Below are 27,900 nucleotides of genomic sequence, written 5' to 3'. Positions count from 1 at the left end.
GCCTATCTGCTGATAAGCAAAAGAATGGCTTGGGGGATGAACGAGCAGACAGCAGGACACCTGAGAAAGACTTCGGCCTTCATCCCAACGACCACCGAAAGGCAAAAAATGACCACCTAGCAACTAGTCACGCAAGCGCAAACACAACGCAGAGACTACCAGAAGTCACGTATGCAGGAAATAGGAACTCTATAAAAATGGGGGTTGCATCCACTATTGGTGCGCACCGTTGGTAGAGCAAGAGACTCCCCGGTCGCCCAGCACTGTTCTTGCCTGCTTTGCTTGCTTAAATAAATTTGGCTTTAATAAATATAACTGGCTTTTAGCCTTTATAACAATTTGGTGCCGTGACTCGGATACAGCTTAACTTGGTTCGGGAATCCAAACTCTGGGGAGGCGCCCCATCCCATCTTCGGATGGCCCCTGGGTGGATGATTCCCTCTTCCAACATCTGTACCTCCGAACCCTAAATTAAGGAAGCAGGCAAGAAGAAACTGCAGTACCCCGTAATTTTTGTGCACGAAGAGTCGAACGAAGACTCCAGGACGCATGAGTATTATTAAAGATTTCTGTTTGGTTGGGGTGGGTTTCCTGAGGTGCGATTGGTACGGAGGCATCTCGGAAGATGGGACAGGGGAAAAGCAAGCCCTCTGGACCCATGGGGAGGGGGAGGAATACCCCCCAGGATGCCCTCTAGAGCTGATGATGAGGTATTGGGATAGCTCGCTGAGGAAGAAAAATAAGTCTAAAGAAAAGATGATGAAGTATTGGGCTAGCTCGCCGAGGAGGAAGGATAGGGCTACCCAGTATACCGCCAGAAAGTCCCTTAGGGTTAATGATTGTCCACTGGGGAGATTGGCTGTCTAGGCGAGGAAAGAGTAAAAAAAAGATGGTATATTATTGTATGCAGGTATGGGGTGGGAAACAAATAAGAAGGGACCACCTATATTGGCCCATTTTCGGTTCCTTTGAAGACTGGATTTGTCAAGCTCTGAACATATATGTGAATTCCAAAGAACCTTTTAGCTTAGAGGAGAGCGAATATGCATTTAAAGAAAGAAATGTTCTGCATGCCTCTCCGCAAAGCAGTAATTTATCACGTTATTTATGCTGTGCTGTCCACCCTAATATTAAAGTAATCATACACAATCCCACAGCTTCCTACCTTATGAGCGCTGAATTCCTAACATGTATTATCTGCATCAATTATGCTTGGTTTTCCTACCAAATGGAGAGCATGCCACACTTCCAGAGAAAATGTCTCTTAACAGAAACAGCCAAAGGAAGTGACAGACTAAGCTGATCAGAATAGGTTTAACACTGTATTATTTAAAAAGACAGCATAACAAGTGAGATTGCATGACTCTGATGCCATGAAAAGCTGGAATTGAAGACTCAATAGTCGGCAGACTATTAAGCAGGTATTCTTTATTACGGGGCGCCGGGCACACGGGGGATCTCTCCTCCAAACATGTGCACCAAAGAGACACAGTTACTAGGTATTTATGCTATGTTAACATACATATTAATTACATTTGCAAGAAATGCTTATCATAGTAATGGTTTTTCCGAGAACTCATTAATATATAGTAATGTCCGTCGCACATGTTTTCTTGGCGTCTCTCGGCGGGTTCTTCAGATTATCCTGCAGCCTCCTTATCTCTGTAGTTTGCATACCTGTTCTCCCAAGGCCCAGGCGCCTAAAGGGGTTATTCAGGAGTCCCTTGTCTTGCAACCATCCCAATTATTCACAAAGAACCAAGACTTATTTTGGTGTGCAATGATTCTGACCACCTGAAGTGATAACATCCCCTACATGTTACATTTGTTACATTTACAGTTATCAATCCCTCCTTTTCTTTTGAGGATTTGTAGCTAGAAAGCTCTGAATCCTCACTATTTTATTTTGTCATGGTCAGCATTAGCTGAAGGTTCCCTACCATGTGCTCCACTGAGAATGAGTGTGCATTGGTTTATCCTAGAACAATACAGGTCAGCAAGGCTTTTTTGGTGTGGGTTATGTAAGTACCCCAAGACTGCAGAAATACACATTTTTCTAATTCCCCTGAGCCTTGGATTTTGTCTTTTTTTGGGGGGTGGGTCATGACACTCACTGTAAACATCTCAGATTTTATGAAAAGAGCACAAAGCTCACTTCCAGATAGACATATGTAACAGGCATCACAGAGGTCAAAGGAACTTCCCCACTATTTTGAGTTGTGTGAAATTACTTGCAGTAAGTGTCAGACCTTCAACAGGTATACCCTGATGGTCTTCCAACAAAATTGCAAGTGGCACTGACAGGGCCAGAGAGGTCAATTGCCTAGTTCATGAGTTGTAAGAGATCATGATCAAATAAAACTTCAAGGAGCCAAGCTCAAAACAAATCACAGAATCACAGAATGGCAGGGGTTGGAAGGGACCTCTGTGGGTCATCTAGTCCAACCCCCCTGCCGAAGCAGGGTCACCTACAGCAGGCTGCACAGGACCTTGTCCAGGCGGATCTTGAATGTCTCCAGAGAAGGAGACTCCACAACCTCCCTGGGCAGCCTGTTCCAGTGCTCCGTCACCCTCAGAGGGAAGAAGTTCTTCCTCATGTTCAGACGGAACTTCCTGTGCTTCAATTTGTGCCCATTGCCCCTTGTCCTGTTGCTGGGCACTACTGAAAAGAGTTTGGCCCCATCCTCCTTGACACCCACCCTTCAGATATTTATAAGCATATATTAGGTCCCCTCGCAGCCTTCTCTTCTTCAGGCTGAACAAGCCCAGCTCCCTCAGCCTCTCCTCGTAGGAGAGATGCTCCAGTCCCCTCACCATCCTCGTAGCCCTCCACTGGACTCTCTCCAGTAGCTCCTCATCTTTCTTGAACTGGGGAGCCCAGAACTGGACACAGTACTCCAGATGAGGCCTCACCAGGGCAGTGTAGAGGGGAAGGAGAACCTCCCTCGACCTGCTGGCCACACTCCTCCTAATGCACCCCAGGATGCCATTGGCCTTTTTGGCAGCCAGGGCACACTGCTGGCTCATGGTTAACCTGTCGTCCACTAGGACACCCAGGTCCATCTCCACAGAGCAGCAGCTCTCCAGCTGGTCCGCCCCAAGCCTGTACTGGTGCATGGGGTTGTTCCTCCCCAGGTGCAGGACCCTGCATTTGCCCTTGTTGAACCTCATTAGGTTCCTCTCTGCTCAACTTTCCAGCCTGTCCAGGTCATGCTGAATGGCAGCATAGCCTTCTGGTGTATCTACCACACCTCCCATTTTGGTGTCATCAGCAAACTTGCTGAGGGTAAGAGAGTAAGAGACTGTTCTTTAGATGACATGTAGTAGCCCTGTAGAATTCCCTACCAAAGAACAATGATTGCTAACAGCTTGCATGGCTGCGAAGAGAGATTGAACAAGTACATCAAAGAGAAATGCATAACTAAATATACAGCACCACGTCGAGCTCAAGCAGCCCTGGACTAAAAATATCTGGAAGCTAGAAAAAAGCACGTAGCATTACACACCCTGCTCTTCCTTAGGCATTTACATATGACAAGTGCTGGAAACAGGAGAGTGGATGAAACGGATCCTCAGAGGGAACACAGCAGGGGGAGGGGAGTGGAGGGAAGGGAACATCATTATGTCCTAACAAAGTCTGTTTCCATTCACAGGAAAGCTGATCCTGGCAGGCCATGAAGTACAAGTTGGAAGGGAGGCTTAGGAGTCTTCATTTTACTGGAACTGAAATTCTGCATAGAATCCAATTACCTTTACATTTTGGTATATTTTTAAATGTAAGTAGAAGAGAAACAAACACTTACATCTCCCCACTGGTAGAAGAGCTTAGCTGCATTCCACTGCAGCTTCTGGTTCCTTTTATTGCCCACGATAGGAGAACGCCCACGGGACAGCCCTTTCTTAGTAATGTTCACGTGGTGGCCCTTCATCCACTCGGGCCAGTTGCCACGATTGCAGCGGTGAACGAAGCGCGCACACTCAAGGAACAGGGATGCTCTTGCCACTACAGGAGCTTCCTGAAACATTTGCAGAAAATCACCTTAAATACAAATACATTGGAAAAACTCTTTAAACATTAGAGGATGCTGCATTTTAATAAATTGCTTCACAAGTTTGCCATGAAGTCACACAGACTGAGCAATCTCTCCATCAGAGTCTGAAACCAAGATCTCTGCCTGGAGTCACATCTCTTGAGTTAACAAAAGCAAGGCTTATAAACACTGAACAGTTACACTTAGTCCAACCACTAGTGGGGCAGAAAGAGCGACATCATAAAGTTACAAACAACCTTGTTTCAGTACCCCTCTGTAATCCTGTGTTTCAGAAACCATGTAACTGTCAAAAAGCAGAAGCGTGCATCTGACACTTTACTGGACAAACAAGTCAAGTTTTCTTTTCACCTTTGCTAGTAAGGCTGTGAATATTGCAATTGCAAATGGCAGTGTGGCCACATGAATCCTAGCATTTGTCATGTTGAGTTCTACTTGTGCATCTTGGGGGTGGAAGCATGAATGGAGGCTTGCTGAAACTAGGATGAGTGCTATTTTGCACTTACAACAAGCAGATATGGAGAGTGAAATCCGTTACTGGTGTAAGTCAACAAAATTTCACTGGTCTTACTTCAAAGGCCTTAGCAAGGATCAGACAATTTAGTATTGAAACTTAACACCAGGCAGCTGAATTTCGAAGTGATGGCTTTGACTGTATTCCAGGGGAAAATCCTCCTGCCTCCAGCTTGGAAGAGCACTTTTCTTTAATGGGAGATATGATATTGAGTCTATTTCAGTGTGTATTAAATGCTCCAGCAGGATCTGTGTTACACCATGAAGCATCTCTCCAACGTGTTCAAAAATGGACACTGTAACGCGTTTCCTAAAGGGTAGCTTAGACTCATCAAGGAGCTGTCTTCCCAGCAGTCTACAGATCAGCAAAAATAGCATCTTTACAGACATGGAAAGTTACTAAAAGCAAATGGTTCTCCTCATTTCCATTTAACTTCCCCCCTCTCTTCCTGCAATTTTCACAAGCAAAAACCCCTGTGGCCAGCAGGTTGTAAAAAAACCAAAAAAACACACAATGTCCACAATTCACAAGCTGTCTTTGAATGGTTCCCTAACAGGGATTTCACAGAGCACAAACGTGTGTGTTCCACACATTTAGATGCTGACAGTTCTAAGAAGACTATTTAAACAGATCAGTATCTGTTTATAAGGGGAGGTTCTTCATCTGTGGTCCGTAAACAACAGATGGCCTTGAGACCATGGAAGATGGTCTGCAGGTGATCTGTGGAACACTATCAAGCAGTGTCTCTAACAGTGCTTTAATCAAAAGTTGAAAGCAAGAAATTTTGGACCAATGCTCCAAAAGTTTGGGAACTGATTTAAGAAATTCTGTACCACAGCTACACTTACAGCCAGAAATTACTATCAACAGGACTGAAAAATGTCATGTCTTTTTAGGGGACTGGCAAAAACAACAAAGAAAAAGGATTATGTTTTGTCTACATTACAAGAAAACACATATTAATTGCTTCCTGACACAGCATCCTGTTGCAGCTTTTTGTTTGTTTTATTCAAATGTTGGAAGAAAATAGCAATCTTTTAGCAATTCTCTTGAATAAGGAGAACATTAAAGATGGCCCAATGCTCTGATGAGGAAGGCAGAAGTCTGAAGACAGACACTTACAACCAGCAACAAAACTATTATCTAGCAGCTGGAAAAAGCATGACAGATTACTTGTTGCTTACATGCAATATAGAACACAGAATAGGTGAGGTTTTTATTCTTTTATTCTCACAGAGTAAAACCTTAGCCAGACCTGTAGACATACATAAGAAGATGAAGCCCCAGCCTTGGTTTCCTCCTGTTTTAGTTCACCACTGGTAAAGTCACAATTTCTTGGCATATAGGAATGTTGTAAAGATTCATGTTGTAAACATCATGGAAGCAATCAACTACTCTAACTAAACTAGGATATGTAGGATGGGGGGTAAAGGGGAGGAAGGGTGTGTCCTTGGAGCAGGAGTTCCAAAATCACTGAAAAGATCTCCTCGTGAAGGAAGACCTTCTGAATATCGTGGGGCACAGGCTCCCTGCAGTTGCTTACCTGAGGCTCAGAGAAACCTGGAGCAGCAGCAAGAGAAAGATGAAGATGTAACAGAATGGACAGGGATGGATTCACACCACAGAGAAACACATCACAAATGGAGAGAAATGAATCAGGCAGGCGATGCATAGCTGAAAAGAACACAAGTTACCATGATCACTGTCAAAACTTAACACAGCAACAATACTCTCATAAGCCTGCCCATGCCTGTGAAACTGTTCACAAGTCCACTTTTAACATTAGACCTACTATATTGCTTTGCCTTCTGAAAATCGGTCTTCTACTATATAAATTGGCATGAATAAGAATCCACCATTTTCTTAACAAAATTTCAAGTACTAACTTCGAAGCTTTTCAACAGATACACTGATTTGCACTAATAACAACAAAAGCAATAACCTGGGTGAGAGGGAGCAAATACAGAATGGATTTGGAATTTTACAGCATCACATTACTGATCAAGTACAGCAGATTCTGCAGATGTGTAGGTCCAGTTTTGTTTTCAAGGACAATGAATTTTATAAGACTAATCTACCAGTGGTAATTTTCTTGTGCCCTTTCTTATACCCTGCAAGGCACTTGGAGCAAAACCTCATTTCCACTGATCTCTTAAAGGGGGGAAGGGGTCGGCAGGAAGCAAAACAGCAACAATTTACTTTTCAAGAAAATAAAATAAATTCAAGTACTGTCAAAAGATGCTGACTGGATAGCTCTTCTTTGTCTAGCCACAAGATAAGTCTGGCATGAGAAGTAGCTTAGTGGCACATGAAGACAGGTCATGAGAAATTACTAATCAATGTCTAGGAGAATTGCCTCAAAAATGTTAGTTAAAATCTCTGATTATGTCTAAAAATAGTCAAGTACAATCCCTGACACAGCTCCTTGTTTCTGTTCCCAGACACCTATTCTGGAGACCTGTTTGGAGCAATCTCTGACTTTCTTCCAGGTCATATGCCCTCCTATGGACAAATATTTCTCGTATGGAAACAGGGACATGGGAACAATAGAGCCTGCCTAAGACCCTTGGTGACATGGACTCAGGATACAGGCAGGTATTCTTGCAGTTTAGACTTTGCTTATGCCCTGCCAATACTTGGTAGGTCCTCTCAAACACAACCTTATCATAAAGCAGCAGTGCTATTATGGTATTTCAACAAGGATGAGTTCACACATCTTATTGGAGAATTGTAATGGGGACAGGTGTCACGCATTGCTAAACTGGTTGAAGGAAAGCTTGCATTTCCCCACCTGAGTCATTTACACTGGTCTTATTAGGCCACTTTAGGTAGCATCTTTATACAATGCTAGACAGCAGTTTATTGGAATCCCCTGCAGAAACTTGGCCACAAACTGGCATATCATATTACTTGCCTTTCAACCTCCAAATTTTCTTCAAAAGGGAATGAAAATCAGTTTTATTATTGCCAAGTCCGGATGTAAACTGGTGACATAGGGATGAAACTGCCTGCAACATATTATCAGCTGTCATTGAATGTTTGCAAAGCCACAAACTGATCGCAGTTTTACAAAATTTGGACAAGGATGGATGCTGATTCTGGGAAAACATGTTAACTACACAGTTTCTAAACCTAAGGCAACACAATTTAATATATAAATAAATCATTACCTCCATAAGGATGCAGCCTTTGTTTCATTTTCTATTTCCTTTAAATCACTGTGGCAAACCAGTATAAACATCCAGGCTGACCAAAGATCTTGAAGTTGGTATAAGAATGGAATTTTTAAAATCTGCATCAAAAAGCATGCTTAAAAAGTTTATGAAAGAACTGAAACTGGAACTGTTTGCCGTTCATTTTTTAAAGGTTGCCATAGCAACTGTGCTGGATGAAATGACTTAAGAAGCTTTTAATTTGCATCAAATCTGATTCAAACTTTACTTCAAAAGCCTGAAAACAGGAGTTTAAAACCCAGAATGTTTTCTGTTGGTTGTGCTCTATTGACTTAAAATGTGGGAACAACATACGTTGCCATTAAGCAAAGTGAGATGACAAGCTGTCATCTTTTGAAACCTGCAATGCATATGACTTAACTTCCATATATCTCTAAAACTTTGTAGACAAAATTCTAGCTGAGCAGGTACTTGCAAGAAGTCTCCCAAGTCTGTAATTAGAACAAGGCTGCTTTCATCTTTAGCTGCTGACCTTCTAGAAAATCTGATACCAAAGCCTTCTGCATTATTCAATGGAAACAAAACAGAGTCAAACTGTATTTTGTAAAAGCCAGCTCTGGATGTCAGAACAGACATCTTCAAACAGTGCACTGTGACCAGTAGTTTTCGGCTGACTTCATACATGGGCACAGAGTAAGTTGGTCTGTGGCTTCAGCATGCGGCAAATTTAGAAAATAAGACATTTACAGGCAATAGGGACATAATTGCCAAACTCCTAGTTTATCAGTTGATTTATTAGCACAGAGAGCAGCACATCCCTAGAACGATATTAGTAACATACTTGACATCAATGAGCTCTCCCTGCCCACACACCTTATACTCGGTGTTAGTTTAGAACTTGCAATGGGGTGGCAGCCAGGTAGCCTTGAAGAATGAAGTTGTCTTTGTGCAGCATACCCAGCAGGAGTGACTGTCTCCCCAAACCACCTTCTGAGCTCACTGCAACCCTGACTGCTAGGAACCACTTCTGACTGTAAAAGCATTAAACAGCCTTCCTTACCAGCCACTGCTTCCATAGTTTCCAGCTAGAGGGCCAACAATCTGCAACAGGAAGAGTGGGAAGTACTGAAACTAGGTGTTTTCTACACCTGTCTACTGGAAGATGGATGGGGACTGGTTCAAACAGTAGACCTAGATGTGAGCTGCTAGCAACAGCAACTTTGAGCCAATATTAATGCAGACTTGCTTGAATCTGCAGCCTAAATATGCAAGGTTAAGAAGAATGTATAAACACATGGTGCACAGAGTATATCATCCCTAGAACTATGGAGCAGACAAGGCAGCACACCTCAGGGCACAGCAGTAGCAGAATGGGAGAGTCCATAAGCCTGATATCTCCAGCAGTGAGCAAAAAACCTAAATAGGAGCAAAAATGGCATGACAGTCAAAGAGGCAAGGGGCAAGGAGCGAGAAGATAAAGGGATAGAGGATGTGGTTGCTCTGAGAGCAGTGGCATTCAATCTTTTTCAGTTTGCAGACATCCAAACGCTTGTGGAAGGAAGTAGAAGAGCACTGTGCAGAGAAGTTACTAATAATTTGCTGGCTTTTCACAGCTGTCTTTGCCACACTCTTGTGCTTGTCACATAAGTACCTCACAGCACCCCACCGGCCCACGAACCACAGGCTGAAGGCCACTGCTTTAGAAATGGAAGGGACTGTTAAAAAAACAGCAGTTACAAGGAAAAGAAGGAGGGAGATGCAGAAGAGACACCCAGTGTCAGGAAGGAGGGACTGAATTGTGTCACTTCTGTGATTTGGATCTGCAAATTAGCAATATCTGCATTTAAAAGCATGCACAGACATTTGAAGTTTTTTCCACTGACTGGCTCTGGTGACTAGCAGTTCAATATTGCCTAATGTAATCAGAACTCTGTCAGAACTCCTGAGTGGAATTACTACACCTCTCCAGGTAGTTATCCAGTCTTCAGTCCTTATTCTATAGATTATTATTGACACTAGGAGCAGAAGCAGAACGGGTGTGCACAAAATTTGAAGTCTGACAATAAAAGCTTTGTGCTGGTAATAATCTAGTTATGGGGAGCTATGTAATAACAAAAGATCCAGTTTGTATGTGTCCTCACCCAGGCACAGATGCTAACATTCCACCTACTAGCAGCACCACTAGTTGGCATTGCTATGATGCTTTACCTGCTTTCTGTGGGGGCATGAACAGCATTAGTGAACGACAACAGACCACCACTTATGCACATGCTCTCACTCAGCAGGTAAAAATACACCAACGAATGACTTACAAGATCTAGGGCTGCTGCCAAAATGGAGGCATCGGGGATAGTGCCTGGTTCACAGCAGTTCAGGAGAAACTGAAAACGCTTCATGCCTTGGCGGATTGCTCCCAGGTTCACAACATTCTTGGATTTTCCTCCTTCTTGGTTGGAGGTCAAGTGATCATCAAAGCTATGGCAACCTAAAAGAGGTAGAGAGTACAGAGGGGATGCAGGGAGGGGTGGCGAGAAGGGAACACATTCTCTCACCAATAACAAAAGTGGCACAAAAACCCTGATGAGTACGGTCTTGGTCTAAATCCCTTTCTCACCTCAAGGTGCTATCTTGAAGATAACAAGGGCATTTTTACAATATTCATAACTTCCATGAAATAGACGTACAGGAAGCCAGATTCTGGTCTTGGTTGTACCAATGTCTGCCCAAAACAATTCCATTATACTCAGTGTGGAAGTCCAGGATCTACTCCAACATAGGTGAACCAGAATATGGCCCTTCCTCCCCACCTCTTTAAAACAGAACGTCATGCTTACTGTCTGTTTTTCCTGAATAATCTCTTATCTTACTTCTCTATTGTCTCTAAGTTTACCTTAAAGTGGAGCATGCATAAACCTTATTCCTCATGTATCAATTTAGCAACATATAATCTACTAGGACAGAAAAATCAGCAACAAATATTGGAAATGTTCTATGTGTAAATTATGTACTTTTTTTAGTCATACATCTTCTGCAATTACCAGAACACTCAAAGTGAGATTGGGCTCAACTCTTAGGTATCGTCATCATTTCAGCCTCTCTCCCTTGAAATATTTTGCACTCTTCGGGACGGAAAGCTCCCTAATAAGATTTCCTTTTGAAAAGGTAGCTAGCACCCCCCTCTAGGGCTTCTTTCAAGCATGGCTTTAAACTCTGTGATTAGAGTTCACACGATAAATTAACTAATCTTATTGTCGATTGCAATGAACAATTCTGAATGCAGAAGATCATTATGCAGTTGGTATTCAGAGTTGAGAGAGTGGTGGAAAGATACAGATGAGAAATGAGGAAAGTCTCTGAAGGCCAAGGTGGCTGGTCAAAACAAAAGTATTCAGCTTCTGGGCTTTTTGTCTTTAGCCATAATAATCTCCCTTATTTACAAGTGAAAGCACAAATGTTTATCGAATACTGCAGGATAGAGCACTGAAGAAGAAAACACTGAGTGGAGAATTCAAGACTGGCTATAAACATGGATTTGAAAGACAAAAGGAAAAACATCAGCTCTACAGGACTTTGTGACTTCTCCTTCCTCGGGAAAGAATAACGGCTGAAAACTCAAAGTCCCTTTCAGATTGCACTCCCCAGAATTACTTGGAAAGCACTTAGGCACCACACGCAATAATCACAACAAAAAATAGCAATATGGATCTTCACTTTTCCACTGAAGACAGAGGTATATCAAATTTCAAGTGACTTCTTTACAACATCTGTGGCTTTTGTCTCTCCAGTGAATCTGTACATAGTTTTCCAGTAAACAAAATGTTCCTATGTTGGGAAATATTCCATCAAAATGGAACAAACAAATAAAGTAGAAAGAACGGGTAGAACACTTACATAAATGAGCAGGCACAAATACCCTTTTCTTCCAACTCCTCCTGTTTCCTTATAGCCTGTACCATGCTACCTGAGCCTTCCTACTATGGCTGTTGTAACACTAATGCATTTGAGGTACAAACTAATGTTTCCTATTCAGGGCCCTGTTAGGATTGTGCCTGTATGAGATAAAGAACAGAAATTTGACTTTCTGATACAGAAAGGCATGCCTAGGGCATCTCCCTAACCCCCACTATAAAGATCCAGCAGAGGCTGTGTCCATCTGGGCTTACTGGTACTACCCTGTTGCTTACAGCCCTTTATAGTCCTAGCCTTACACTTTGTTGAAGCTTCGCGAGAGAATCCTTCAGAAGCAGCTGATGACTGTCCTCTGCTGCCCCTGGAGTAGCCTTGCTGTAAGTAAGGTAGCCCTCACTGGCTTAGTGTTAATGTGACTCAGCGAGTAGAGACCATTTCCGAACATAGGAGGACACTGGATGCCCAAGCTCCTGCCCTCACAGTTGCTTCCTGTGAGTGTGCGGGATCACCCCTCAGAGCAAGCATGTGCTGTGGTTCACCTGTGCTATATGCTCTGAACACCCTGACAACTTCTATGGTCACTCACAATGTTTTCAGTAAGTGCCCAAAGGAATGTTCAGGGTCTCATGCAAACACACTGTAACTCACTCCTGTATATATGCTCTGTTCTTAGTATAGGTAAAAAGATCATTAAAATAAACATTTTGTTATGCATGAATGTGCATATATTTATGTGTATATATATGTATATATATGCACACATACAGATACACACACACACGTATCTTTACATACATATCCAACACAGAACTTCCATGATGTCTAGATGACATATCACAATAAAGATTACAATTCATAAACGGTGTGGCAAGTTATTCTACATTTCTTTTTTTTTTTTTGTACTGTAACGTATTTCTCTTCTCTGTTTTCTTTTAAATTTGGTCTACTACGTTAAAAGACCCAAAAACACAAGAGGAAACACCACATGGAAAAAGCATGAGCAAAGTAATGGCATAGCATCATGAATGACAAGAATGGGAAGGCAGAAATAAGTACCAAAACAATGCTTCAGGGTCGGACCTTGAGGAATTTAATATTATGCCCATCCACCTTCAGCAGGCTTTTATCCTCTTCTCCATAAGCACATAAAACCAACTGATCTTTATGGAAGATACAGAAACACTGGAAATTTGAAGGCCCTCTGTCAAGTTGCTGTCCTACTGTGTTATAAACCGTTCCACCCCGAAAAGGCCCGACATCAATTTCACAATGCACACAGAGCTACATACACACAGAGGCATGTACAACTACACTAATGTATTTGCTAATGGTATGTGGCTCCCACTGCATACCAGAGATCCTTGCAGACATGGTAATACAACTTCCTTAACCGTCACACTTTGCCTTATAAACTTTAAATACCCTCCCTTTGCTTCAGTTAGTGATCAGGCAACAGCCCAACCATCCCCCATCAACATCACTGGACAATTTGCCTGTTTCTCATACTAACATGCAAGGGTCTCTGTCTCCATTGCATCACTTTTATTATGGCATTTCTAATACATGCATAAATCAAAACCAAGAATGTGTCATGTACATCTCTCACACATATGTAAAAGATATTTCAAGTTCTAATTACATAAATTCTGATGTTACTCAGAGGAGGCTGAAGTACAGACAACACTTCCAAAGTTCAAAATGCCAATATTAATGTGTCATCTGAGTTTTGTATAGACATAAGATGTGCCACACTTACTGAACAAGGCTTTGGATGCTCACAGGGCCAAGACTACCTCTGTGCCATTAAATCAAGAATATGGGCACTCTAGGCAGAAGCAAATTCACAGTGGCATAAAATCAGCATTAGCAAGATGAAAAAAATTTATTTAGTACAAGAAAATAAAAAATATGAAGGATATCTCACATAAGCACTGTAGAAACAGCTGTGGCAGTCTATAAAGATCTCACTGCCCCTCAGTTCTTTGTTCACAGTAAAAGCTGGGGGAAAATATAGTGGAAGTATTTCACACCTACTTCAGCACGAAGTGGTGGATGAAAAAAACAATGCAGTTCCTTCCTTTGTGGGATTATTCACCTTCAGCTACCACGCTATTATAAGCTGTTGGGATGATGCATTCTCCTTCTAAAGGAACGACACTTTTCACTTAGAAACTAGTTGAAAACCATCACCAGTGTTTCTGCAGTGGTAGAATGATGACCAGTTTACCAGTACGAGAGATGCTCATACTTTCCTAGCACCACTTGCCTGAACAATGCCTCACATGCACTAGATTGCAGGTCTGGAACAGATGATGGTGAAATACACACAATGCAATGTCAAAGTGTAATGTCAGAAAATAAAAAAACATAATGCCAGAGAATGTAACATACTGTAAAGCTACAGAAATCATGGTGAGAAAGAAAGTCTACTCCTTTTTGTGTGTTTTGGGCAGTCAGGTTGGGTCTTCTTGAAAAAACAGTAACAGAACTTCAAGATACAAGGTTGCCTCCCTGACAACAAGGATGAGCTCTGAGGACATGAGCATGTGAATGACTGCATGACATTTTAAAACAGAATATAACATGCCCTTGTACTATTCATAAAGGCACTTTTCAAACATTTCTGGTTTTGAAAATGCATTGAAGTAAATATACTTTCATGGAAAGAAAAGTAGTGTTGTTATTATGTTGTGTGCTAAGAAAAAGGGACAGCAACCCTAACGAATGGTATGCAGACACTAGACATGCAAACACAGAAGAAAAGAGATAATTATAACAAGGTTTGTGCAGGGTTTTCCATTTCATCACTGCTGATCTTTGCTAAAACTGTCAAATGGTCACAAATCGGGAAAAAAACAAAACAAAAGAACTGATGGAACACCCATTTTTACATTAGGTAATAAAAGGTTTACACACCTAATTTTGAACTGAATAAGTGCTTTGAAGCAAACATTAATTTTTCAAGTGTTGATCAATTTCAATTTGATTTAAAAGCCCAAATGTTGTATTTGCATAATTTATTTGGGTAGTCTTCATTTTTTAAAAAATCGACTTTAGTAGAGTTTTTTTTCTAAATCAAAACAAAAGAAAGAAGGAAGGGGAAGAAAACAGTTACAAAGACTAAAAAGTTGGAGAAGGCTAGAATGGATACAAAAACTACGGAGAAAGCAGGAAAAAAGGGAAAGGGGTAAAATACAGAAAGAAAGATTAAAAAAAAGAAACGTTAAAAAAACCAAAGAAAAAAGGAGACGAGAACCCTGATTTCTAACCATCTTTTTCTTCTGTGTGATGAAGCTTGGATGGGTGTCTTCGGCAGGTGCGCCATTTACCAAGACGCTTGAAGAAATTCTCCTCTTCATCTCGTCCATTGTCCACGCCACCTCCTGGCCCCGCTCCTTCTGACAGCTTCACTGCACTGGTAAACTTCACCTGTGTAAAACAGAGGGCTGGGTCAGGCTGCATCATACCACTGTCTCTTAGTCTTCCTTGCTTAGACATAAAGCATCTACAGCAGGTTTGTAACACAGTGGATCACCATAGCAATATAAGTGGGTCTGCAGATTTACATACGCCGAAGCACTTCATCTTTTAAGTTTCTGCTTAAAGGACTGGTCCTTTGCAAGAGGCTGTAAAGGCACAAAGAAGGAAGGAGAAGCATGACCAACAATTAAATTTTAAGTGTGTTGACAGAGCCTGCATTTCTCTCTCAGTGAACCAAGGCAGACTAACAAGTACAGTTTAGGTTTAACTTAGTCTTCATTGTGAGCCGCAAAAGTCCAGTATCAAATTCTCATGGCACTCTACTCTGAAGACTTCTGTAACCAAGTCTTCTTGACTGCAATGTCCATATTTAGTAGAGTGTTTCTCTGGACAGCTAAAGCCAGCCAGATCCTGTCCTTCAAAGGTCTCTGCGATCCCACCTGACACATTTACCTTGGAACTCTGCCTGATGAAAGACAGACGATCGACAGAGCTGATATCTAGGAGATCTTCCACCCCATCAGCCAGGCCAGAGAGGGAGGAGCGCTTCAGCCAGTTCCCTGTTGCAGAATAAGCCACTCAGGACAATTCTGAAAATGCTTCCAAGAAGAATCTATTTATTAGCAATTGCAGCATATTTCCCCAAAGTGGCCATGCCAGGGTATGGGAAAACGGGAGGAAAGGGGAAGGCAATCCTTTGATATTACATGCATTAACTACCATGCAAGGTCAGGTCTGGGGACTTGTAAAGGATGTATTCTCTGTCTATCAAATGCTATTTGGAATATTTCCTTTCTACAAAGAGGAATAATGCCTGTGAGATTAAGGTACTAGCCTACTACTTTGGAGACACAGATTCAGTATTCTATTTTGCCACAGATATCCCCTGTTACCTTTGGTAGATTGCTTAAGTTTCGCTTTGCCTCAGTTCCCCATCTGTAAAATGGAGGGAACAGTATTTCCCAGCTTCCCTTGGGAGAATATACAATATACTTGGACAATACGGAACTGTGTTGCAATATTTCTTAAGAAACATATATGTGTCTGTGTTTCTCTGCACATGCAATAGGTATATAGAATAGGAAGAGACATACATTTACCTATGGGGAGTTTGAGTTTCTTTCGAAGGGAGATTCGTCGGGAACGGGAGCGGGAGCGCCTGTCTGTGGTGGTCCCAGAGTGAGCAGTGGTGCACTCGGATGTGTCCTGCTCAGACTGACTACTGGTATCACTCGCTGCACTCTGTGACTTGAACATCTTTCTCCAGAAGTCCTTGCGTCCCAGAACGGCCCCTTGGATTTGCTCATCACTGGAAGAAAAGGGATGCAGAGCACGAACTGCATTTCAGGGAAATTTCGATGCTCCGGGGAATGAGGCCTCACTCCCATAGCCCCCTCCTCACCTTTCTATTCTTTGAGGTTGTTTCATTTTGCATTCTAAACATACTCTTTTCAGTGGGACATAATCAAGTTTGAAAACATGCTCAGTATTGTTAAAAGGCATAAAATAACCATATTTTCTACCCTGAGGAGTTTGTTCACTGAATAGTCATTTTCATTTTTAGTTTCTACATGTGAAAACCAAATCATCTTCTTTAGGTCAAAATTACCCATACTGGTAAGACAACACTGATGTTTTCTACAAGCGTGTGTACTGGAGAACTGTTGGACATCACAATAGCCATTTGTGAACCTGCTGGAGTCACAGTTCTCATTAAAATATTGGAAACGGGACCGCATATTTTGATCTACTCTTCAGATTTCCCATGGCTGTGGCAGGGCTCAGAGCAGAAGAGCTTGCTGCAATTCTGTAGAGCTGTAAAGGGCTTTGTGTTACCCTTGCAGTCTCAGTTAATGCAAGAGAACACATAATATAGAGGAACCTTTGCCCTGCTTTAGGCCCTTGTGCAAGCAATGTCTTCGTACAGTGCATCTCAAAGCACTTTAACAAGACAGACAGGCAGTCAGAGGCACAGAGAAGTTAAATGACTTGTCCAAAGTTACATAGGGACCAGTGGTCACTTGTAAAATTTTCTAAAATTCTTAAGAATAGTGATTAAATTTATTTCTATATTAAATGGCAGAATTCTTTGAAAAAAAAACACTTCAAGCATGCAATGCCTAACAGCAGGTAGATTTGCTCATTAAGAAAACAGGTAGAACACCTGTGCTGATAAGGGAAATGCAATAATGTTTGGAGACTACATACCCAAGATAGGTCAGGAGTGGGCTGGCTCTTGGGAAGCAGTAAAGGATCAATGATCCTTAGCAACAACTTGGGAGATGAAAATTAACAGAATCTTCCCCCAGAAGTACAAACAAAGCATAGAGAACAGCTGTGATGACATCTCTGAGGAATTCACACTCTATTCATGGCTAGGATAGTATGTGATACTGACAAATCTACTCCACTGTCATTTGAAAACCACTGGTGTTCAAACACAAACCTGTGTGATGGAGAACCACAGGTTCTCCATCAAAATCAGGGTGGGTCCAGTTGGCAGCATTGAAAACAGGCACTACCTGAATGTTATCAGCAGCTCCTGAACAGACACTCAACACATTTGTTGTACCATCCAAAGAGATAAATCCGTGCTGTCCTCCCTGTTTGTACTAACCTCAGAAGGAAGCTGCTGGCAATAATGCATGAAATAATTCAATATTTACTTACTGCTCTGGAGTTTGCATTGGGCGACTTGAGATGTAACTACGGCATTCATCAGGGGCAGCTGATGCCTGGCTTTTGTCAATGATGACACTTCCCACCTCGGATCTATACAGCCAATACAAATCATCAGCTAAACCGAACAGATGGCCCACCTCATGATCATCACATAGCTACACGACATGGAAACCAGCATGGCTAAGCAACAAAGCAGCTTTAGAGATGTACCCTCTCTTTAACAACTTACTGCCTCTATATATATCATTCATGAAAAAGACATCAGCTTTTAGAAGCAAAACTAAGGGTTTTTAGGAGTTTTTCAACTTTCTTAATCCTCCTTCCCAACATTTTAATATGACGAGACTCAAAGCACCAGAGAAAATTTCTTTTGCATAAAGAAGCATGTCAGGATTAGATTTCTTCTGGGACTCATTTCGCATACCAAGGTGTACCCGTCAGATAAACAACACTAAGGATGTGATGCACATTAAAAGCTATGTCCACACAGTGTTTTGGGACTGACACTATGCTTCTTACTTCTCTTAACCTTTCCTCCTTCCAGTGTTTCTGTTGCACTGTTCTCTTAGGTCTCTTGTGTGAGATGGTTAGCACTTTTTCCTGCACATCTATTACTGTCTCAGTTCATTAAATTTCAAAGGAGACGCTGCCACAGTACAGTTCTGTACATAAGGAACTGACATTTGCTATCAAGATAAAACACAGAAGCCCTTGGACTTTCTACCTTTGTGTTCAGTGCATGTAGTCATACAGCCACAAGTCAGTCACTGATTTGCTTTCTTCCTCCTAGACACCCACCTTTTGCTCCCAGAAGGTTTCATTTCTTGCTCCATTTCCTCTGCTTTTTTTCCCGGTATTAACTTTTCAGCGCTGTCTAAGAGGGCACTGAGTGCCACTCTACGAAAGACATTCCCATGAGCCTCCTTGATAAACTGGACCAGCTGTCGGATATCGCAGTACAAGCCCTGAGCAGCAAGACATCATGCAAATGAAAGAAGTCAGTCTGCAGTTGGTGAAGAAGGGGGGAGAATCAATAGTTTCTAAGGTACTTCAGCAGGCCATTATTTCCTCTGGCTGTAGTCTGATATACTCTCCATTCACAGGGTTTGTGTTTTCTGGCTGGGATCAAAAGCTGGAAACTCAATTTAGTGCACTCAGAAGAAGCACACAATGAGGAGCATTATTGTTTTGGAACATGCTCTGCAATGGGCTAAGGCAGATCTAGAGGTATCAGAGGCTAAAACAGCTGCAAAATGAGGGAGATGCAAAGACAATTTAAGGCCTGTTTTATTCTATTCATCTACCCCTTAATCATGAAAAAGCTAAAGGCGGGAGGGGGAGCAGAGTGCAAAAAATTGCATGTTTTGTTTCAAAACCAGTGGATGTCTTCAGACTTTTCTTAATTATTTTAGAGCTTTGCATCATGGGAACAGAGGGGAATGACTCACTCATTCCCCAACCTACTCCTACACTCAAGGTTCTTTTTAGTTCTGAACATTCATACACATCTGTGATGTGACAAATCACCTCTATATCTGATGGCAAGGGGATAGAGGGAACAGTTTTACAGAACTGGATTTTTGATCTGTGAGCTTTCCTGAAAGATCTTGGATTATTCTGAAATTTCCCAGCTAGGAACTGCACAGCCAGCTTTCAACAAATAAAACCCTAACAAACAAATAATTGGTTCTGTATACTGACTGAGGTTGTTTTTCATAAGATATTCAACACAAGACTGACTTTAAAGAGTGACGCAACAACAGGAAACCCTCATATTTACTCTGCGTACTATCTTCTCCATATGGACACACTTAACGGTACTGTGCTTAAAGATAAATTTCACCTTACACACTTGCTAAAATAGGGTCCAGAAAGACAATTTATAATTAAAATTTACACTTGCAGTTCCTAATCCAGGTCCAACAGTGGCACATGTTTTTTTGCATGCCACCACTTAACCAATTCTGCTGAGAAACATTCCAGAGGAGGAATATCCATAGGAACAAGAGGACTTGGACACAGGCAGACTACTCTGCTGGTTTAAGACATTACTGTGTTTTCCTTCTCCCTCTCCCTTCCCCTCCTAGAGGATTACTCTGCCTTTAGCTGCACTTCAGTGCCTCTACACGTCTGCTGTAAGGATGGAGCACAAGAATGCTTCTTGGTTGCTTGCATGAAAAATCCTAATTTCCGATAATAAAGGAGGTGGTTTGAGACTAACTGCTAGATTCTGCCCCAATTTGAAGAAGAGAGCTCATATCATCCATTCTACTGACTGCTCTGGGTACATGGCACACAGGCAGCAATGAGCTGCACCTTACTTTCCTCCAGGTGTTTGGTAAATTGAATGACTGTCTAAACCTTGGGAAGACCTATGAAATTTCCGTTCAGTAACTCATACTCTGTCACGGATGGGTCACATCCTTAACTAAGTAAACTGGCTTTAACTTTGCTGAAAGTTGATTTATGCTGGCTGCGGTCTTATTCACTAATCCCTTGCTCCAGACTATGCTATTAATCCGTTTGGAAAAAAAACCCAAAGAAGCTGCTTGAACAGAGAGGGGAAAATGCAGTTCAGAGTGCACAACTTTTATCCTGGCTAAGTCCTCAGGTTCCAAGGCAGACATGAAAGGAGGGCATCACATTTATACCATGTTTCAGCTGTGAATGCATAGCTTGCTACGCTCATGGGGTTTGGCTAAATTGAATTAACTCTCCACTGTAAAGCCTCACTGGTGACACCCAAGTGACAAAGTAACTTTGTTAACATGAAATCAAGTGCTTACCAGGTTTTCTGGGCTGTGCAGCTCATGTGTAGTGGAAGCACAGCGAGTGATCAATGACTTGAACATGGCACTCACAATAATACCTTCTACGCTCTGGGCTGTAGACTTGTTGTCCACTGTGGTGAAGTTATTCCCAAATCCAGCCTTGTCTGTGAAATTCAAGTACAAGCAAGCCCCGATGTTAGGAATGGTTTAAACAAATATGGCTTAAAGCACATATAAAGGGATTCAGATACATGAGACAAGGGCAATCCCACCCCACACAAAGCAGAAGGGAAGGGTAAAATAAATGAGAAGAACAAAATATTCCTAGAAACAGTTGTAGTATGCAAAAGGATTGAAAACATCAGGACCACTCTGGCTTCCTTTCATTCACATCTCTCAGAGATGTACAGAATGAGGCATAACATTTGAACAATACCTGAATCTTTTGTATTTACTGTTCTAAAGCACAAGAGATGTTCGATTAAGCTGAAAACTGACAACACTCATGAAAAGAAAATCTTCTGAACTACAGGAATGCTGTTCTTGCAAGGTGCACAAGGAGACCAAGCTCTCAGAAAGTCAAAAAAGGGCTACACACTTATACGAATAACAAGAAACATCTGTTGCGTTAGGTAAGAGAAAATGCTTTCAAAAGCTGCATGAGCTGCCATGCTTCAAAGCATGAGCCAGTCAATAATTGATGAATACTTGGGGAAGCTTCCCATGGGCATCTTTTTTACAAAAGTCTGCTATATAATAGTTTTGATGCTTTCTCTGAAACGCCTGAGATCAGACGTAGGCTAATAGACTAGTCAGACTCCCCGAGTGCTTCACAGCAGCTATTCCTACTCTGAAAAATCATTGTTAATTGCTCTTGCAGGAAGTAACCAAACAAAAATGGTCATTCTAATAGCACCTGAAATAATTTTCCTAACTTAAAAAAAAAAAAACCATATATACATACACACACATGCACACACACTTGTAACTGCAGACGTGAGCATCTGTGTGTTCATGTTCTTGTTTATTCAATCTGTTCTCACTATTTACTGCCTCACCTGAGGCCCTACAAAAGGTTTTAATGCTCAATTATGTCTCCTTTCAGAATAAACGCTGGATTAAACAGGCCATTCCAGCTGGTGCATGGTCATGTCATGAGGCAGAAAACTTTCTGCCTGAGGCATAGCATAGTTGAATGAAAATATTTTCTTTGAAGACCCATGAACAACAGCTAGGATGAATCAAAAGAGAGGCCTTCAGATTCAGGTGCAAGATCACTAGGTAAGATCACTGGGTGATCAAATCAGAAGAGATCCAACTTCCCTGACCCACACTGGCTGAGAATACGGTCTGTATATTCTAGGGATAGTAATTCACTTTTTTTTTTTTCTTTCTTAAAGGAAAAGAAAAAGGTGTGGCTTCTTTCTGATTGTACAGTTTAGGAATATTCAAGTGAGAGCTTCTGATGCCAGCTATACTTACTATCAGTGACTGGCTCCATGCAGAATCCCAGTAAAGCATGCAGGAAATCCACCACATTATTGAGAGAATCCCTGTTCACATAATCCCTCATAGTCTGCCGGAACTGCATCTTATCCAGCTTGTACAGCTTTGTGAGGCAGTTTTGAGCCTGCAACGATATCCATCGAATCACATCACATCAAAGTACATGTCTGAGTTTTGCTAATAGGAGCAGGGTATTTTTTGCTCCTGCTTAGCCAGTACTCTGCTGTGCTGTCTAAGGTAACCTCCCCTAGGAGCTAGAAAGTTTAGATCCTGTAACAGAAGACAGGTTCGCCTCTGAAGCAAACAAGAAGTTCAGCACAAGGATACAATGCTGAAGGCACCAACAAGGCACCAGTATGTGTGCCACTGTTTGGAGGTGCTGGTGCAGTCACTGCCAGCCATGTCTCTCCTCTCCCCAACCCCAAGGTAAAATCTAACTGGACATGAATGAAGTAGGAATGTACTACCTCAAGGCTTACTGCCCTGATGAAACAAGTTCTTAGCCTCAGGCATCTGATTTTCAGCCTCTGGCTCAGACCCAACCCATCTGATGCACCTGTACTCAGTGACTAATTAATATCATGCAAACCATTAGCTTTGTATTTAAAAGCTATAGATTGTCAACTTCTTATCGCAAAAGTGTCCAACCTACCGGGACCCCATGCAAGCTGGAGTTAAGAGAATCTGAAATATCAGATCTATGGGAAATATGAACTTCCCTGCTACTGCAATAGGCTACTTAACTTTCCAGTAAATGCAGACATGTGATTGTCCATGCAGTCAACACAAATGGTTCATGCAAAGCAGTTTGGTCAGACAAATGCACAGAAAATGCAGCAGACTTAGACATGAAGGAAAATCTCTTCCCACAAAGACCTCAATTCAATGAGTCTGATAAGAACTTGGGTCCAGGAGACCTATTCATTTATGCTTAATGTTATGCACAGGCCTAAATGTTTTGCTTGGCTCAGCTCCAACACAACATAAAAGCCTAACTAACATTTTGATGAATATGGGTATATATTCAACCAGTGCTCGGTGCAGACCCTTTCTGCTGTTACCAGTGGGACCCTTTTACCCCATCTTGTCCCACTGTGTCCAGAACTAACATTACTGCTGCAGTCCCTCAGTACTCGGGAGTGTAGCTAACAGAATAACGCTGCACGATGCGGAGGCAGCCAATCCATCTCTGAGCCATCTAGCTCAGATCCCAGAACCAAATTATGGCTCTGTTGGCATGGCTCAGGCTAGCCAAAGCCATGGAGAAGCACCTGGCTCTCACTCACGCTGTGTATAGGTACAGTGTAAATTATTATAGTCATCAAAAATGCTCCCTGCTGCAAGCACAGAAGGGGAGGAGGAGGCATGTGCTGGAGAAAGCCTCTGAAAGGCTCCCATTTGACAGGGCATTGGACTGATCTCAGGGAGTCAAACTCTTCTGGATGAAGTCAGATGTCTGGGCTACATCCTGAGCATTTTTCACTGCTTCAACTTGGGCAGAACTAAAAATGTAAGGAATCAACAGCGACCATCCACTCTGCCCTTCAACAGGGCATGAGTCTTCTACTTTCTTGCAGCACACTAATACGCCTGCAAGCACAGCGCACTCCAACTATCACGAGCTGATGGAGCAGCCCAGCAGCAACTAGTCATTATCACCATTAGGAGAGGTGGACATAACTACACCTTAGACTTCTGAATTCAATTATGCAACCCAAGATAGCTGCACCTCTTGTAAATATCGTACTCTGTTGGGGTACCATCAATGTGAAAAATTACTTACACCTGCTCACACAGGGAATTTGCTCCCATATATTTGTCCCTTCCCAGACATCCCATCCATTGGGGTGCTCAGAAGTACCCTGGGGTTCCAGTGCGCTCTTAGCAAGCCCCAGGGGCTGGAAGGCAACACGATAGCTGAAAATCTGCTATGGCTGGGCTGCAACACAGTCTGTGAGCTGAGGCAAAGAGCAACACATTTACTGCCAATGCAGAGAAAGCTACAGAGGTGGCAGACAGCAATCTCAGCAGCTGATGTCAAAAGTGCAAGAGGGATGCTTTAATGAGCTTTAGTTCTCTTACATTCTCCCAGAATACCTGGTGTCTCAGGCGATCTCCAGAGAGCCCTCGGTGTCCTTCTCCACAACCATAGGCACAACCTAGTGACTTCACAATTTTGATCAGCATTGTGAGTGCTAGCCTATGGGTGCTGACAGATGGGCCTTCATCCTGAGAGTCACAGAGGGAAAGACGGTGTGAAACCCTGGCACAGACACTGGTATTTTGTTAGCATTTTACTCTTAACAAATCACTGTCCATTTCTCCTCTCAGACACTCCATTACTGAGTTGTTACTCTTGAAATGTTTACTCCAATTATTTTTCAAGTTTAGGGACCAACCTGCTCCCTTTCACCTCCTCTCAAAAAGTCATGCTATAAATGTGAAGCCCCCTACATGCTGCTATGAATACCATTCAGCATTTACTTCAGAAAAAAATCTGCCTAAAAAACAGAGAGCTGGCTTGCTTGAGCAGAAAAACAAGCATCTTTTTAAAATGTCTTAGGTATTATGCTTCCTGTATTGCAACTTTGGAGGTCAGCAACACCATCTTCTGCCAATTCTCATCGCAATACTGAAAAATTTATGATTTGTGGCCACCAGAGAAAACAAACTGGGCTCACACACTGGATTCTGTTTTCTCCTATAAGCTATGAATAATAAACCTGAAAAAAAAAATCATTGTGATTGAGGCTTGCAGGCACTTTAACAAGATATTGAAGCTGTTCATTCAAGGTTCACACTCTCTGCTTTTGGCAGCTTCTTCACTGGAGCAATTACAGTGCTTGAATTCCCAACTGTGTTTCTTCAGTGGAACCCCAAGTGAACACCAGAGCAAAAGAAATTAATTTGTGATTGTGGTGCAAAAGAAAAAGGAGAGAAAACAGAAGGGTAGTTGCACACACATGCATACTCAATCTTAACAGATCTTACACTGCATTCAGGAACTGTGTAAAGGGAAAGAAGACAAACCTTTTCTTGTTTTCTGTCATTCTTCTCGTATGGTCCTCCTCCTCCACCACCACCTCCATCATTTCCACCTCCTCCACCACCTCCTTCTTCTCCTCCATCTCCAGCTCCACTAAGTAGGGGAGGCCCAAATCCACAAGCTGAACCACCAGAAGCAGCCGGTTTGAGCTGGAAAGATCCTTCACTTGGTCTCTTTTCAGGGGCCTCATTTTCTTTGTTCTCACTCTTCCTCCGAACCTTCTCTACACAGGGCACCACACCAAGCTGAAGTAAGCACTCCACAATGTTCAGTGCCACATCACAAATCCGGGAACTGATGTCATGGTTCAGGACTAAGTAAACAGCCTTCAAGACCACCTGGGAGATTCAAACATCATATTTAAAGTCAGATTTATTTTTTCTCCTAGTACTATTCAGTGCCTGGAAATTCTAGTCACAGACCAGAGACTCATTATAGCAGGCACAGTACAAATTCAAAATGAAGTACACACAATCCTCAACCCCAAGAGCCTACAATCTAGATATAAGACAAGAAACCACAGGCTGGGCACAGTCAGGCAGAAAAAGAAAACATGAGATGACATCTGTGAGCCTGAGAACACTGCTTCAGTGCACCAGGAGCTGTCAAGTCATTAAGGGGAAATGCAGAAAAGGTGAGTTTTAAGGTGCCATTAGAATAAAGGTGCTATTCAGTTTTATACTATTTTATAGGGAACTTGGTGCATGCCCCAGGAATACAGCCATTAAATAATATCACTTAAGATTTGATGTGTGCATTCCACATGCACATGCGCTCCTTGCAAGGAGTAATAGGAGTTGCAGTATCTCAGAGGAGACTTTTACGATATGCACAAATGTATCTGACTGACCTTTATGTATTGCTGAGAGAAGTCATATAAAAAGGTGGAGGAAAAGCCCATCAAACCCCTGATCTCAATGGTACAGCTATATTGACAGAAGAGGGACCTGGCTTTCCTCATTCCTTGCCAATTACCGAGAGATCCAGCATGCCGTTCTTGTGGACAAAGTTGTTGGTTCCATCAATGTGATCCGTATCCTCCAAGCAACTGTAATTGATGCAGGAGTCTGTCAGGCTTCGTGGGAGGTTGGCACATGTGAGTGGCTCATGGGGCATCTCAGGGATAGGCACCTGGTTGCAAAGCTTCCTCATGTGCTCACTGAAGAAATCTGCATAGCCCACATTGAATGAGGCAAGGGTAGTGTTGAAGGTGGCCACAGTGATGGTGGAGATCTGGGACCGCACTGCAGGGAGGAAAATGGGTACCTGTGACTTTCCATCTCTGGAGTTATGAAATAGCAAACTGAGGCTGTCCTCTTTTACAAGAAGGGAGCAGCTCTTTATGCAGCTTGTAATGCTGAAAGACAAGACAGGTTCCTAATTCCTATCACGGGCACAGGGATAGACTCATTTCTTCCTCTAAGCCAGCGTAAATCAGAACAACCCCAAACTTGCTCTAGCAGTACAATTCCATGGCAGCTTAAGTTGATCTTGGTCAGCTGGGCAGTTAAGTAGATCGGGGAGCTCAGCCAGCCTAAATCTAATCCAAAAGGGGCATTAGATTTTGGCTGGCTTTGCTCCCGGTACTGGTCCAGTGCCTGGTCTTAAAAACAATACTGCCCCTGCAAGGGGAAGAGGAAGGACTCTGCAGCTGGATGCAGGAGTGAAGGTAGGGTAACAGCAGCACCAGTTTGAAGCAGTTTTGTAAGTCACACCAGTCTGAAGTATTTCATCACCCTAGTTGAAAAAAATGAAGCAGTGTGTTCCTAATAGCACCTCTGACAGTCTAAACCATCCCCAAAATGCAAAACTAACTGATGAGAAAGGCAATGTGGTGTCTAAGTTCACAGTGCTCAGAGAAGGAACCTCATGACATAGCCAAGCTAAACTTTAAATGGGTTAGCTCAGGCAGTGACAACATTTCGGCTACACAGGCCAACTTTCATCAAGGATTCACCATGGATTTACAACTCAGGCTGAACTCCAGGCCACGATGTTAGTAATTTCCCACACTTGGTCCTTTGTAAATAGTTTTATACACCCTGTAGTGTAGAAAGAACCTATGTGCCCAACAGTGATTGGGCCACCTTCTGCCAGACAGTACAGTAACACGACTTTGGAATAACAAAGAACCTCTATCTAAGGTTATTTAATGTTTTCTAATGAATAAAATAACATACATCTAATAAGAATCTTCAAGCACTGACTCAGTGATTGACTGGTTATATTATGCAAGTAACAGCTTGGCAGAGTGGTGACAGCATTTCCTCATAGCCTGTGCAATGCTTCCAGCACTGAACTAGCATTATTTATTAAGGGAAATGTTCAAAGGCCGACAGCAGTACCTTGAGCTAGGCTACAGTTTGGTCAATGATCAGAGCAGAAATTAGCTGCCTGTAATTACAGGATTATTTGCTGGCAAGTGTGACTTTTTAATGGCATTCACTGAAATTTGCATGGTGAAGACAACAATAAAGGTGGAATTAGCAAATTATGTTGCTGAGCTACAAAGTTTGATAATTACCCAAGGGTAGTTATTTTTTGTTTCACTAAGATTTTGCTTAGTTTGTTTTGAAATGGGTAACAAAAATCCATATCCAAATTGTACATAAAGTAACTTTTCCTGTGTTTTATATTTCATTATCACTGATAGAGCTGACTGCTAAACGGGACTCGCAGAGGCGAGGAAGGAGGACTAAAGACTCTTCATTTACATCCATGGAGGTCTGCAGCATGTGCCCATGTGCCCGTGACGTCTCTTGAGCAGCTA

At 42.3% G+C, this 27,900-nt stretch overlaps 1 protein-coding gene across 16 annotated transcripts in view; it reads right to left on the bottom strand.

Moving 5' to 3' along the window:
• Nucleotides 1–27,900, bottom strand: part of UNC80 (unc-80 subunit of NALCN channel complex) — a 138,775-nt gene that overhangs the window by 80,380 nt on the left and 30,495 nt on the right. For 9 of the 16 annotated variants that reach the window (XM_075429995.1, XM_075430002.1, XM_075429996.1 and 6 more), the window contains 12 exons: nt 26,106–26,374; nt 25,115–25,468; nt 24,167–24,313; nt 22,061–22,208; nt 20,594–20,742; nt 18,606–18,772; nt 17,796–17,897; nt 16,220–16,434; nt 15,579–15,685; nt 14,915–15,074; nt 10,049–10,221; nt 3,804–4,016 (listed from right to left, as the gene is read on the bottom strand). In XM_075429995.1, coding sequence (XP_075286110.1) covers nt 3,804–4,016; nt 10,049–10,221; nt 14,915–15,074; nt 15,579–15,685; nt 16,220–16,434; nt 17,796–17,897; nt 18,606–18,772; nt 20,594–20,742; nt 22,061–22,208; nt 24,167–24,313; nt 25,115–25,468; nt 26,106–26,374 — 2,204 coding nt within the window. The remainder of the gene's footprint in view (nt 1–3,803; nt 4,017–10,048; nt 10,222–14,914; nt 15,075–15,578; nt 15,686–16,219; nt 16,435–17,795; nt 17,898–18,605; nt 18,773–20,593; nt 20,743–22,060; nt 22,209–24,166; nt 24,314–25,114; nt 25,469–26,105; nt 26,375–27,900) is intronic. The other 7 variants (XM_075430003.1, XM_075430007.1, XM_075430004.1 and 4 more) reach the window with 5 other exon arrangements.

This window comes from Opisthocomus hoazin, chromosome 9, assembly GCF_030867145.1.
Source record: "Opisthocomus hoazin isolate bOpiHoa1 chromosome 9, bOpiHoa1.hap1, whole genome shotgun sequence".
Classification (NCBI taxonomy): Eukaryota; Metazoa; Chordata; class Aves; order Opisthocomiformes; family Opisthocomidae; genus Opisthocomus; species Opisthocomus hoazin.
The sequence above is the reverse complement of the archived record's forward strand: the minus strand, read 5'-3'. Positions and strand labels throughout refer to the sequence as shown.